This window comes from Salmo salar, chromosome ssa29 (genome assembly GCF_905237065.1).
Source record: "Salmo salar chromosome ssa29, Ssal_v3.1, whole genome shotgun sequence".
Classification (NCBI taxonomy): domain Eukaryota; kingdom Metazoa; phylum Chordata; class Actinopteri; order Salmoniformes; family Salmonidae; genus Salmo; species Salmo salar.
The window spans coordinates 30,358,021-30,373,257 of record NC_059470.1 but is presented as its reverse complement, the minus strand read 5'-3'; the positions used below and the strand labels follow the sequence as shown (position 1 = coordinate 30,373,257).

At 43.5% G+C, this 15,237-nt stretch overlaps 1 protein-coding gene across 2 annotated transcripts; it reads right to left on the bottom strand.

Moving 5' to 3' along the window:
* Positions 1-3,297: 3,297 nt before the first annotated feature.
* LOC106590574 (ropporin-1-like protein) lies at positions 3,298-14,780 on the bottom strand. Of its 2 annotated transcripts, none has more exons than XM_014181688.2 (6): positions 14,383-14,780; positions 14,019-14,151; positions 13,732-13,855; positions 12,786-12,947; positions 12,402-12,577; positions 3,298-3,707 (listed from the first exon to the last, which is right to left on the bottom strand). In XM_014181688.2, the coding sequence occupies exons 2-6, from the start codon at positions 14,147-14,149 to the stop codon at positions 3,644-3,646; spliced, it is 657 nt and encodes a 218-aa protein (XP_014037163.1). In that variant the 5' UTR covers positions 14,150-14,151; positions 14,383-14,780; the 3' UTR covers positions 3,298-3,643. The 2 variants fall into 2 exon arrangements, with proteins under 2 accessions (XP_014037163.1, XP_014037164.1); XM_014181689.2 differs by lacking the exon at positions 3,298-3,707 and adding an exon at positions 11,131-11,421.
* Positions 14,781-15,237: the final 457 nt, after the last annotated feature.

Here is a 15,237-nt window from a genome sequence, read left to right as displayed (position 1 = left end):
TGTTTTCTCCTGATCTAGTCACAGGCCTGTTTTCTCCTGATCTAGTCACAGTCCTGATCAGGTCACAGGTCTGTTGTCTCCTGATCTAGTCACAGGTCTGTTTTCTCCTGATCTAGTCACAGGTCTGTTGTCTCCTGATCTAGTCACAGGTCTGTTGTCTCCTGATCTAGTCACATGTCTGTTGTCTCCTGATCTAGTCACAGGTCTGTTGTCTCCTGATCTAGTCACAGGTCTGTTTTCTCCTGATCTAGTCACAGGTCTGTTTTCTCCTGATCTAGTCACAGGTCTGTTGTCTCCTGATCTAGTCACAGGTCTGTTGTCTCCTGATCTAGTCACAGGTCTGTTGTCTCCTGATCTAGTCACAGGTCTGTTGTCTCCTGATCTAGTCACAGGTCTGTTGTCTCCTGATCTAGTCACAGGCCTGTTTTCTCCTGATCTAGTCACAGGTCTGTTGTCTCCTGATCTAGTCACAGGTCTGTTTTCTCCTGATCTAGTCACAGGTCTGTTTTCTCCTGATCTAGTCACAGGTCTGTTTTCTCCTGATCTAGTCACAGGTCTGTTTTCTCCTTATCTAGTCACAGGTCTGTTGTCTCCTGATCTAGTCACAGGTCTGTTGTCTTCTGATCTAGTCACAGGTCTGTTGTCTCCTGATCTAGTCACAGGCCTGACACAAGGGAAAGGGGGATACCTAGTCACTTGTACAACTGAATGCATTCAACTGAAATGCGTCTTCCGTATTTAACCCAACCCCTCTGAATCAGAGAGCAGGTGTTGTTGAGGGTTAACTGCCTTGCTCAGGGGCCGAACAACAGATTTTGACCTTGTCGGCTCGGGGATTCAATCTAGCAACCTTTCGGTTACTGGCCCACATCCTACCTGCCGCCCCACATCCAATGATTTTTAGTCACGGCCCTGGCTGGAGTTAGTTTGTGTGTGTGTGTGAGACAGATAGGAGGATGTAACTTCCTGCCATGTAATTTCAGCACCTAAAGTACTATCCCTCTGGGATTATGCACCACCGGCGAATAACATTTATCTTGACAGTGAGCCGCTCCTGGAATCCCCAGACAGCCAATCAGAGTAGGACCCCTGGGGGGGAGGGCCACAGGTGTGAGATAGCCACAGAGGAAGGTGTGTCACTGCAAAGATGAGCCTGAGTCAATGTCGTCTCAATGCTGTTACTTCCCCTATGAAGGTCTTACAGGACATGTATACTGTACCTAGAGGAACTGACTGACAACTAACCAGTCATATAGCATTCTGGTAATCTATGTCAGTATTCCTCAACACAACAACAGCATCCAACCTGGGATTTAAACAAGTCTATACATGTTCTCTCTCCCTACAGACCTCTCCAATCATTTCCTTTACCACAGGGCCTACACAACACCTTAAAGGCATAGAGCTGCCCAAAGTTCAGATGTCTGGAAAAACCCAGTTTATTTCTGAGGTAAACTTTAACCAGCCTGAAATACCCTGTGCGGGGTTTTACAGGTCTCTATGAGTGGTTTCCCCTTTTACCATAAAGCACCAATCTGCTGAGTATTAATAGGTTCATTAGCAGCTCTTGAACCAACAGGTCAATCAGTTAATTGGCCTGAGCAGAGGACACCAGGTAGACACTAAAGGAGAGAGAGAGAGAGAGAGAGAGAGAGAGAGAGAGAGAGAGAGAGAGAGAAAGAGAGAGGTAGAGAGAGACAGAGGTAGAGCCAGAGGTGGAGAGAGGTGGACAGAGAGAGGGAGAGATGCAGTTGGGCAGAGAGAGAAAGAGAGAGACCAAAGATTAGACAAAAGTTCTCAATTGGTACAAAATATATAGCGTACTGCACACACTACAATTACTTAGGTTTAAAAATAAGCTCAACTGGACACCTTAATGAGGCAGTGAATTAACTGAGAGAGAAAGCACGCAGGGCATTCTATGCCATTAAAAAACAAATTCAAATTGAAATACCTATTAAAATTTGGCTAAAACTAATTGAATGTGTCATTGAACCAATTGCACTTTGTGGCAGCGAGGTGTGGGGTCCACTTGCAAAACAAGGTGTCACCAAATGGGACAAACACCCATTGAAACCCTGCATGCAGAGTTCTGTAAGATTCTCCTACATGTCCAGAAAAAAACTACAAACAATGCAGGCAGGGCAGAATTAGTCCAATATCCACTAATAATAAAAATTCAAAAAAGAGCAATTGAGTTTTGGAAACATCTAAAATACAGTGACCCCCTCTCATATCATTACCAGGCCCTGCAATACCAAGAGCTGAGCAAAGAAACGAGTCCCCTCATCCAGCTGGTCCTGGGGCTGAGTTCACAAACCTGTTCTACTAACACACTGAAGCCTCAGGACCAGAACATCCAATCAATCAGAATAAACCTAATTACAACACAGTCAACACAAAACTACATTGCTTATTGAGAAACACAAGCACAAAGCAAAATGCAGTGCTACCTGTCCCTAAATCGACAGTACACCCTGGCTAACGATTTGACCATGGTTACTGATCAAAACCTTAGAAAAACCTTGACAAAGTACATGCTTAGTGAGCACAGCCTTGCCATTGAGAAGGGTAGACACAGGAAAACCTGGCTCCCTGTAGAGGAAAGGCTGTGCAACCACTGCACAACAGCAGAACCTGAGACGGAGCTGCATTTCCTGACAAAATGTCAAACATATGAAACAATTAGAGAGTGTCATTTCCCCAGATTTGAAACCCTTAGGTTTCAAAGACCTCTCTGATGAGAGTAAGCTACCCATCCTGTTGGGGGAGGATGCAGAGCTGTGGGTTTGTAGCCACTACATTGCTGCATGCCATAAGATGAGGGACAGTATCTGACAGACCAATCAACCTACACATGTCCTCTATGCTTATTGTTATTGTTCAATTTATGTTTATTCTGACCCTTATTACTGTTGTCCCATTGACAATTTTGATTCTTATTATATTATAAATATCCAAAGTAAGCTTTGGCAATATGTACATTGCTACGTCATGCCAATAAAGCAAATTGAATTGAGAAAGGTAGGCAGGGAGAGAGAGGTGGAGAGAGACATGGAGAGAGAGAGGTGGAGAGAGAGACATGGAGAGAGAGAGGTGGAAAGAGAGAGATGGAAAGAGAGTGCATGGTAAATGGCATTAATTAAATAGTATTTATTTAGCCTTCTGAGTAGCAATTAACAAATTCTAATCACAGAGCAACGCCCTTCATTAACACAAGTTGTTTGTATGCGTGCGTACTCGCTCGCATGTGTGTGTGACTGTGTGTGTACGTACCATTTATTAAAAGACAGCCTAGACATTTTATAAAACAACTTTATTCAGTCCCAAGTGGATTGAGAATTCCCGGAACCAAAGTACAAGTAAATAAATAGTCCATAAGAGTGGACATGGATATAGATACACACATACTGTCATTTCACAGTACAGTATTATAGACAGGCAATAGGCAGACACGTATTTGAATGAGGCTTCCTGTCCTGGGTCCTAGTTACTGCAGTCTGTTGGTCCACAATACAGAAAGCATTATAATTCAGGACAGGGAAAATGGGGTTTTACTTTTGGGGGTATAACTCATCCATTCTAATGCTGTTGGACTGGAGGATGATGACAAACAAGCAGGAATGACTGGTTTCAGGAAAAATCACATTTCAGGAAAAATCACATCCCTGAAGTTAGCTGTCTGCACCATCCCTCCTTGGCATTCCCTAGAGGATGAAAGAGAAAAAGAGGGGAGAGGACTTTAAAACATGAAAATAGTTGCAATAGAGGAGAGAGGGACCTTGCTGTATTGTTAGCTGGGACCTACCCTGACAGCATGTTGCCAGTGGACAAACGCTGTTTTCCCTCATCTTTCCCTCTCTCGTCCATCTCCCTTCCGGTTAAGCTCTGTCCACTTGTTCTCTCTCTCGCTTTCTTTCTCTTCCTCCCTTCACACTATTCTGTGATAGCGTCACCTCCCTAGAGATGTTGTTTCCCAGAGCCAGGCTGCAGTAGAGGCTGCTGATGTGCAACAAATTCTTCTCTGGGACCACAGCCTCTACACACAGAGACTGGCACTACGATCTATGGAGCCTTGTGCACAAGCGTCAGTCCTAAGCTACCTAAGGATGATGAAGAGACTAGCACAGCCTAGAAGGGAGAAGTGGGTTACCAGTCTATCTGAGAAGAGGGATTCTGATGTGTCCTGGCTAGGTCGCGCCACACTCACACAGCATGGCCCCCTCATGTTTTAGAGCTGTACCTATCCAGAATTAGCTGAATACACAGTACTGTTGGTTAGGACCTATAATACTGTGAATACACAGTACTGCTGGTTAGGACCTATAATACTGTGAATACACAGTACTGCTGGTTAGGACCTATAATACTGTGAATACACAGTACTGTTGGTTAGGACCTATAATACTGTGAATACACAGTACTGCTGGTTAGGACCTATAATACTGTGAATACACAGTACTGCTGGTTAGGACCTATAATACTGTGAATACACAGTACTGCTGGTTAGGACCTATAATACTGTGAATACACAGTACTGCTGGTTAGGACCTATAATACTGTGAATACACAGTACTGCTGGTTAGAACCTATAATACTGTGAATACACAGTACTGTTGGTTAGGACCTATAATACTGTGAATACACAGTACTGCTGGTTAGGACCTATAATACTGTGAATACACAGTACTGCTGGTTAGGACCTATAATACTGTGAATACACAGTACTGCTGGTTAGGACCTATAATACTGTGAATACACAGTACTGCTGGTTAGAACCTATAATACTGTGAATACACAGTACTGCTGGTTAGAACCTATAATACTGTGTATTATGGTTACATCCCTTCATTTGGAAAGATAAAGAGGAAAACCCTACTCCGCTAAGCTTTGTCTTACCTGTGCTAGTGTGTGTGTTTGTAAACTTGTTCTCTGATGGTGTGTGTTTATAATTGTTCCCTGTCACAGGTTTGTGTGTGTATGTACAGTGGCAAGAAAAAGTATGTGAACCCTTTGGAATTACCTGGATATTTGAATAAATTGTTCATAACATTTGATCTGATCTTTATCTAAGTCAAAACAATAGACAAACAGTCTGCTTAAACTAATAACACAAACAATTATACGTTTTCATGTCTTTATTGAACATACTGTGTAAACATTCACAGTGCAGGGTGGAAAAAGTATGTGAACCCTTGGACTTAATAACTGGTTGACCCTCCTTTGGCAGCAATAAACTCAACTAAACGTTTTCTGTAGTTGTGGATCAGACCTGCAAAATGGTCAGGAGGAATTTTGGACCATTCCTCTTTACAAAACTGTTTCAGTTCAACAATATTCTTAGGATGTCTGGTGTGAACCGCTCGAGGGCATGCCACAGCATTTTAAATCGGGTTGAGGTCAGGACTCTGACTGGGCCACTCCAGAAGGCATATTTTCTTCTGTTGAAGCCATTCTGCTGTTGATTTACTTCTATGTTTTGGGTTGTTGTCCTGTTGCATCACCCAACTTCTGTTGAGCTTCAATTGGCGGACAGATAGCCTTACATTCTCCTCAAAATGTCTTGATCAACGGAAAAATGAACTCCCAAGTTTATGATAGCAAGCTGTCCAGGCCCTGAGGAGGCAAAGCAGCCCCAAACCATGATGCTCCCTCCACCATACTTTACAGTTGGGATGAGGTTTTGATGTTGGTGTGCTGTGCCTTTTTTTCTCCACACATAGTGTTGTGTGTTCCTTCCAAACAACTCAACTGTAGTTTCATCTGTCCTCAGAATATTTTGCGAACATCCAGGTGCTATTTTGCAAACTTCAGACGTGCAGCAATGGTTTTTTTTGGACAGCAGTGGCTTCTTCTGGTGGTGTCTTCCCATGAACACCATTCTTGTTTAGTGTTGTGCGTATCGTAGACTCGTCAACAGAGATGTTAGCATGTTCCAGATATTTCTGTAAGTCTTTAGCTGACACTCTAGGATTCTTTTTAACCTCATTGAGCATTCTGCGCTGTACTCTTGCAGTCATCTTTGCAGGACAGCCACTCCTAGGGAGAGTAGCAACAGTGCTGAACTTTCTCCATTTATAGACAATTTGTCTTACCTTGGACTGATGAACATCAAGGCTTTTAGAGATACTTTTGTAACCCTTTCCAGCTTTATGCAAGTCAACAATTCTTAATCTTAGGTCTTCTCAGATCTCTTTTGTTTGAGGCACAGTTCACATCAGGCAATGCTTCTTGTGAATAGCAAACTCACATTTTGTGAGTTTTTTTATAGGGCAGGGCAGCTCTAACCAACATCTCCAATCTCGTCTCATTGATTGGACTCCAGGTTAGCTGACTCCTAACTCCAATTAGCTTTCGGAGAAGTCATTAGCCTAGGGGTTCACATACTTTTTCCAACCTACACTGTGAATGTTTAAATGATGTATTCAATATAGACAAGAAAAATACAATTATTTGTGTGTTATTAGTTTAAGCACACTGTGTTTGTCTATTGTTGTGACTAAGATGAAGGTCAAATCAAATTGTATGACTAATTTATGTAGAAATCCAGGTAATTCCAAAGGGTTCACATACTTTTTCTTGCCAATGTATGCATGTGTGTATGTGTGTGTATGTGTGTACTTTGTCAGAGTTGCAGTGGGTGTGTTAGGGATTTAGTGATTTCCTCTCAGTGAGTTGGCTGCTGTTCAGGTTTGGCATCATGCTGCAGTCTGTCTCAGCAGCCAGCCAGCCATTACCTCTCTACGAGGTGAGAGTGCTCCCCATCAGTGAGTGTACCTTTGGCATCATGACGTGGTATGTCTTTAAGCAGCATACATAGGTTCAGTTTGCTCCTGGCAGAACTCGGCGAGGGGAAGTGAACTTCTGTGCTCGCATACTGCCTAAAGACATTTGCCGTATCAACAACATAACCAGAAATCGGCCATTCAATTTCATGTTTGTGCCGAGGAGATCTTAGTCGCACAATTTTCCATCTAACTAAGATGTTTGGTACAGTATTTCTCAATGAAAAGCAGTCGTCTCTCGTTTAATGACAAACACTTCATTGAAGAATCCCTACTGTTGACCAATCACTGACGAAGGGGCGTAGACTTCGGGTAATGAACTTCGGGCTGCCTCAAGAAAAAAAATGGTGTGCTCGATCACCCGCAAAAAAATAACTGCCGAACGCAGCCGAACTTCAAAACAAACAAAAACGTTACAAAATGTTGTCATAATCTTAACAAATAGGGGTGACATTTACCAAGCTCTTTTCTGCTCCTTCACTCATCATTGTCAAGAGCCAATCAGATCAAATTAGTACTTTACCTAAAAGAGCCAGCAACCAATTAAATCACAGAATTACCTAACCAATCACTGCAAGAGTTCATCAAGCGCTGCCAGGAGAAATTCAGATCATAGGCTTATTAAGCAGTGCTGCCAATAGCCAATCGGATGACAGGGTGTTGTGAGGTAAGGGAGTTCATGACATTAGAATCAGGGACATGCTAGCCAGGGAACTAGATTAGCCCAATGAAACCCTGGCACAGATTCAAGAAACACTTTGTCTGGCACGAACACCCCACTGTAAAATCTACATTGATCATCTTTCTAGTATGAAGCAGCCTAACTACAGTGCCAGACAGGCAGATAAAAAGTGTAATCCTCAAACACAGGCACATTCTCCAGTCACCCCTTGCTCAAAGACTTTGCGTCCAACCCTCCCCTGAAATGCTCCCCTGAAATGCTCTAGGAGGGGTTGAAATATCAGAGACCTTCGCCCTCTATGTGGCTCCCAGGTCCCTTAATGGTTTCTACCGCGTCGGTCATTGTTCCAACTCAAGTGACACAAAAGTATTCGATCACCCACGTTCGGTTAAATACAAGCTAAAATACGTCATATATTGTAGTACAACACGTTGTTTACATGCCCAAGTGGGATGGTTTACATTGGTCAGATGAAACACACGCTCAAATTAAGAATAGCTGAACACAAAACGGCTATCTGCACAATAAATATGGACTATGCGAATGCGCGGCATTACGCAAACGCTAATCATGGCTCAGCCTCTACCTTGAAATTCTGGGGTACTCAGAAAGTTTCTCTTTCCTCCAGAGGTGGCAATATAGTGAGGAAATTGTTAGAGACACTTTGGATCGACTGCTTAGATTGCGCCGAGACAAAGGGTCTGAATGAACAGCTCTCTTTCTGTCTATTGTTTTTCAAGTGTCTACGGCTCTTGACTGATGATCATACTCGTTTGAATAACCTGTGTAGTTTCTGCTACTACTACTGATATGTATGATTGACATGACGAATACAACACTTCCTGGCTGATGAAGGCGAGTCATACCTAAACATAAGCCTATTGGTTGTTTCTCTTGTCAATAAATATCAGATTTACCCAGCAACAGATTGCTCCTTTTTCCTTTATTCTCCTGAAAAGTCACCAGTTGAAGTATCCTGGGGTAAGGAATGATAGTCACCAGCTGAGGTATCCTGGGGTAAGGAATGATAGTCACCAGTTGAAGTATCCTGGGGTAAGGAATGATAGTCACCAGTTGAAGTATCCTGGGGTAAGGAATGATAGTCACCAGTTGAAGTATCCTGGGGTAAGGAATGATAGTCACCAGTTGAAGTATCCTGGGGTAAGGAATGATAGTCACCAGTTGAGGTATCCTGGGGTAAGGAATGATAGTCACCAGTTGAAGTATCCTGGGGTAAGGAATGATAGTCACCAGTTGAAGTATCCTGGGGTAAGGAATGATAGTCACCAGTTGAAGTATCCTGGGGTAAGGAATGATAGTCACCAGTTGAAGTATCCTGGGGTAAGGAATGATAGTCACCAGTTGAAGTATCCTGGGGTAAGGAATGATAGTCACCAGTTGAAGTATCCTGGGGTAAGGAATGATAGTCACCAGTTGAAGTATCCTGGGGTAAGGAATGATAGTCACCAGTTGAAGTATCCTGGGGTAAGGAATGATAGTCACCAGTTGAGGTATCCTGGGGTAAGGAATGATAGTCACCAGTTGAAGTATCCTGGGGTAAGGAATGATAGTCACCAGTTGAAGTATCCTGGGGTAAGGAATGATAGTCACCAGTTGAAGTATCCTGGGGTAAGGAATGATAGTCACCAGTTGAAGTATCCTGGGGTAAGGAATGATAGTCACCAGTTGAAGTATCCTGGGGTAAGGAATGATAGTCACCAGTTGAAGTATCCTGGGGTAAGGAATGATAGTCACCAGTTGAGGTATCCTGGGGTAAGGAATGATAGTCACCAGCTGAGGTATCCTGGGGTAAGGAATGATAGTCACCAGCTGAGGTATCCTGGGGTAAGGAATGATAGTCACCAGTTGAAGTATCCTGGGGTAAGGAATGATAGTCACCAGTTGAAGTATCCTGGGGTAAGGAATGATAGTCACCAGTTGAAGTATCCTGGGGTAAGGAATGATAGTCACCAGTTGAGGTATCCTGGGGTAAGGAATGATAGTCACCAGTTGAAGTATCCTGGGGTAAGGAATGATAGTCACCAGTTGAAGTATCCTGGGGTAAGGAATGATAGTCACCAGTTGAAGTATCCTGGGGTAAGGAATGATAGTCACCAGTTGAAGTATCCTGGGGTAAGGAATGATAGTCACCAGTTGAAGTATCCTGGGGTAAGGAATGATAGTCACCAGTTGAAGTATCCTGGGGTAAGGAATGATAGTCACCAGTTGAAGTATCCTGGGGTAAGGAATGTTTTTTGGAGCAACTGATCCCCCCCCTGTTTTTATTTAAGTTGGACTGAAGGGCGTTTGGGTGTACCTTTTTTACATTGTTCTAACTACAGTTCCCTCAGTAATTATTGGGACATTGAATCATTTTTTCTTCTTTTGGCTCTATACTTCAAAACTTTGGAAATCAAGCATGACTATGGGCTTAAAGTGCAGATTGTCCACTTCAATTTAAGGGTATTTTCATCCATATCGGGTGAACCGTTTAGAAATTACAGCACTTTTTGTACATAGATCCCCCCCCCCCCATTTCAGGGGAGGAAAAGTAAGTATTGGGACAAATTTACTTATATGTTTATTAAAGTAGTAAAAAGTATTTGTTCCTATATTCATACCACACAATGACTACATCAAGCTTGTGACTCTACACATTTGTTGGATGCATTTTCTGTTTGTTTTGGATTATGTTATGCCCAATAGAGATGAACGGTAAATCATATATTGTGTCATTTTGGGGTCACTTTTATAAAAGCACAAATATCATACCCCAAGACATCCCCATTACAATAACAGGGTAGGTTAGCATTTATATGTACTTTAATAAACATAAGTGAATTTATCCCAATACTTTTGCTCCCCTAAAATAGGGGGACTATTTAAAAAAAGTGGTGTAATTTCTAAACAGTTACCTGATATGAATACCCTCAAATTAAAGCTGACAGTCTGCACTTTAACCCCAAAGTCATTGTTTGATTTCAAATCCAAACTGTTATAGAGGAGAATAGAGCCAACTGAAGAATGCTTCACTGTCCCAGTAATTACAGAGGCCACTGTACATCATCCACTACATGAGTAATGAGAGAGTTCCATACATTGTCAAACTGAGATGTAGTAATACTTCCTCATCATACATGATGACTGTATGGGAAAGAGAGTGAGATTAGTCAGGTTTGATTCTTGTGTTCCACCACTGTACTGATGTGTTCTCTGGTTTTCACTACCACAGACAGGCAATACACTGTGTCTTACAGCATGTGTTACTGGGTACTAGTCTACTAGTGTCAGCTAGGCCCCAGAGCATCTGTTCAGAGCTGTCTCATTCACTAGCCTTATCACTGTTGTACTGCTGAGAGGACCACTACCATGAACACCCTCTCCATTTCACAAGAGCGAGCGGGCGAGCGGGCGGGCGGGCGGGCAGGCAGGCAGGCAGGCACCCTCTCACTGGCTAAATGAATATACCAAGTTGAAAAAGAATGCAACAGGCACTTCATTGACAAGGCATGAGCATGACAAATTAACTATCGACTAACCTGTCAGGGCAGGAGTGGTTCTCATTGGTTCCAGTGATACTAACCTACATTCACACGCAGTACAGTACAGTACAGTACAGTACAGTACAGTACACCTTCCATGTTATATCACGTCCCATATAACAATAAGATATGAACCAAACTCAATTGCCTGGGAAATAATTCAAGCAACTGGGTATCACTACTGTACAGATCTGAGCTTTAACAGGAAATACATCAACTGATCGTGATTCCATGGGGATTTAGAGAAGACTATTTATTTGTAGAATAAGTAGTAAAGCCAATTCCTTCCTGCTACTCGCTGTTTCTTCCTGCTCTTTCCTGTCCTTTTCGTCTCTCCCTCAATCTCTCCTATTATCTAAATGTTTTGCGGCTGTAGAAGTTGGCCAGCTGAATCATCCCATTCTGCTTGGTGCTGTAAACCACAAGAAACACACAAAGTAAAGCATTGAGAGGTAGAGAGAGAGAGAGGTAGAAAGAGAGAGAAGTAGAGAGATAATGTGTAAGAGAAGTAAAGGTACAGAGAAAAGTAGATGTAGAGAGAAAGGTAGAGAGGTAGAAAGAGAGAATGTGTAAGAGAGGTAAAGGTAGAGAGAGGTAGGGATATAGAAAGAGAGAGGTATAGAGAGGTAGAGGAAAATAGAAAGGTAGAGTGAGGTAGAAGTAGAGAGAAAGGTAGAGATAGAGAAAGGTAGAGAAAGGTAGAGATAGAGAGAGGTAGGGATAGAGAGGTAGAGGAAGAGGGAAAGGTAGAGAGAGAGGTAGAGATAGAGAAGGGCAGAGGAAGAGAGAAAGGTAGAGAGGTAGAAGTAGAGAGAAAGGTAGAGATAGAGAGGGGTAGGGGAAGAGAAAAAGGTAGAGTGAGGTAGAGGAAGAGAGAAAGGTAGAGTGAGGTAGAGGAAGAGGGAAAGGTAGAGTGGAGGTAGAGGAAGAGGGAAAGGTAGAGTGGAGGTAGAGGAAGAGGGAAAGGTAGAGTGAAGTAGAGGAAGAGAGAAAGAGTGAGAGAGTGAAGTAGAGGAAGAGAGAAAGGTAGAGTGAGGTAGAGGAAGAGGGAAAGGTAGAGAGAGAGGTAGAGAGAGAGGTAGGGATAGAGAGGTATAGAGGTTGAGGAAGAGAGAAAGGTAGAGTAAGGTAGAGTGAGGTAGAGCGAGGTAGAGTGAGGTAGAGCAAGGTAGAGGTATATCTGCAGTTTCTCTCTTGTTATGTCAGTCACTCAATTAGCCCATGTCAGCTAACATGCCCAGGGGCCCTGACCTCCACGGGGCCCCCATTGATTTTGTTAGTGATTCTCACTCAGATATCATATTAACATTGCATAAGTCATGGCAAAATGTATAGAATTGCAAGACATGAGTGAGTGTAGATAGAGAGAATGTAGGGTAGTGTACCACTCACACAGACTCCTGCAGGCTGCTTAGGAAGCTATCTATCTGGTCCTGGGGGATCTCTCCATCCAGGTGGGCCAGGTAAGTGTACAGCCCTACAAACGTATCAAAGGGGATCCTCGCCGCTCCACCCTCCTCATTCTCCGTCAGGATCTCACACGCATACTTCAGGGCACTGATGATGGTCTGAACACACACACACACACACACACACACACACACACACACACACACACACACACACACACACACACACACACACACACACACACACACTTCAGAAAAGCATAGGCCATCAAGACAGTGCAATACTGCCATCATGTGGTATTTGCAAGCACTACACCACAGTTTCTCTCTGAAGACTGACAGACAGATATCGGAGCCAGGGACTCACCCCTCCCAGAGCGCTGCAGCCCAGGGCGAAGAACTGCATCCAGTGGATGTTGTCGTTGAAGTTCCCCAGGGCCAGCAGAGTGTCCAGCTGCTCTGAGGGCAGACACAGACCCTTCCACTTCAACTGCAGCTCCTCCTTACTGATCGTCTCCTTAGGGGCCAGCTACATTCACAGGGACAGAGAGAAGGGAGAGAGGCAGGAGAGGTCATCTTTTCTTTATACAACAATAGAAGCCAGCGACATACAATACAGGGAGAGAAAGAGAGGTACCTTAACATCCTACCACAGAGGGGGAGAGGATGGGAAGGACTTTCAGCACACCTGAGATCAATGTGTCAGTCAGTGAGTACCTGTTTATGTAGGACCTTCAGCAGGCCTGGAGTCAGTCAGTCAGTGAGTACCTGTTTATGTAGGACCTTCAGCAGGCCTGGAGTCAGTCAGTCAGTGAGTACCTGTTTATGTAGGACCTTCAGCAGGCCTGGAGTCAGTCAGTCAGTGAGTACCTGTTTGTGTAGGACCTTCAGCAGGCCTGGAGTCAGTCAGTCAATGAGTACCTGTTTGTGTAGGACCTTCAGCAGGCCTGGAGTCAGTCAGTCAGTGAGTACCTGTTTATGTAGGACCTTGAGCAGGCCTGGAGTCAGTCAGTACCTGTTTATGTAGGACCTTGAGCAGGCCTGGAGTCAGTCAGTCAGTGAGTACCTGTTTGTGTAGGACCTTCAGCAGGCCTGGAGTCAATCAGTCAGTCAGTGAGTACCTGTTTGTGTAGGACCTTCAGCAGGCCTGGAGTCAGTCAGTACCTGTTTGTGTAGGACCTTGAGCAGGCCTGGAGTCAGTCAGTCAGTCAGTGAGTACCTGTTTGTGTAGGACCTTCAGCAGGCCTGGAGTCAGTCAGTACCTGTTTGTGTAGGACCTTCAGCAGGCCTGGAGTCAGTCAGTCAGTGAGTACCTGTTTGTGTAGGACCTTCAGCAGGCCTGGTGTCAATCCGGTATCAGTCTTCTGTGTGGCAACGGGCATCTCCAGCCTATCTTTGGCTGGCAGAGTGTCTCCTTTGGACAGGGCAGAGAAGTACCTGATAGAACAACAAACATTTTAACGAAACAAAAATTGTACTTTACCCTAGACATTATCTGTGCTCAGCAACTGGGTAGTTACAAGGCCAATGTCCTACCACCTGAACCATAAAAGCTGGGCTCTTTTAGTTGTACAGTCACATCCAGGGAGGCTGTACTTACGCTGCAGACCACTGTAGTATGTCATGGGGTTGGGTTCTGATTGCAGCTTTGGTGAACTGTTTGAGAATGTCTGGTAGTTCAGGGGGGATGTTGATTTGCTGTTCACAGTACATAGTATCTGGAGGAGGCATTGCTGGGAAATATAGTGGATATGAAATGTTATTCATAGTTTTCAAGATGTGATAAATTATCTAACATTAGATAGCCAATGAACGTGCCAATCATTACAGAAGACAATATTGTAACAGACAAGCTAACGTTAGTTAGCCGATCTACACGAATGAGATGACAGCCTTAACGTTCAGCAGACATAAGATGGCTGACAGAGTCGTATAATCAATTTACTTACTACAAAAACTCTTACCTGAATACTAATCGAATATCTTACTTGTTGCTAAAAAACCAAAAAAAAACAAGTAAGAGAGTTAATTTGCTAAAATTATATAAAAAGTTGATTTGGTTTAGAGATCGGCCAACTTAATTTTCAATCCATAGCAACTTAACGTTTGCAGTCAACGTCACATAGCAACAGCAACCCTCGGTGATTGGACCAGAAAGAAGTCATATTTGTTCCGCCACCGGGTGGCGTCGTTCCAAACGCTCAGAGCGTTCGTAAATTCAGAGTTTTGTCAGATTGTCTGTTCGTAAAGTCAGAGTTTTGTCATTATCCGTTAGTAAAGTCAGAGTTTTGTCAGATTGTTCGTCTGTAAATTCAGAGCGCACACTGGACACTGGTCGAGTAGGGTTGATCGGAGCGTTCTGACCTCACAACGGCAGTCAAGCACCCAAGCTAACGTTGGCTAGCTAGCAAGCTAATTCCAAACACCTCACTCTGACCATTTCACTCCCCCTAGCAGAGCTGGTTAGGCTGTTTTCATGTTATCTAGAGCGTTTGTGACTGAGCTGCTGGCAACAATTTAATTACGCTTTTTTTGTTGTGCCGAGGTTTACTGACAACGGCCATATTCATCAGTTATTCTGCGCTCTGGCACACTCAGACGAGAGTTAAGACAGAGTTAATTTACGAACGCACCCTTAGTCAAATCAAATTGTATTTGTCACATGCTTCGTAAACAGGTGTAGACCGTCAAACGCTTACTTACGGGTCCTTTTCCAAACAATACAGAGTTAAAGATAAATATCATATAAATATAAATAGTGACACAGGGAACAAATACACGAATAACAATAACGAGTAAAAGTAACATGGCTATATACA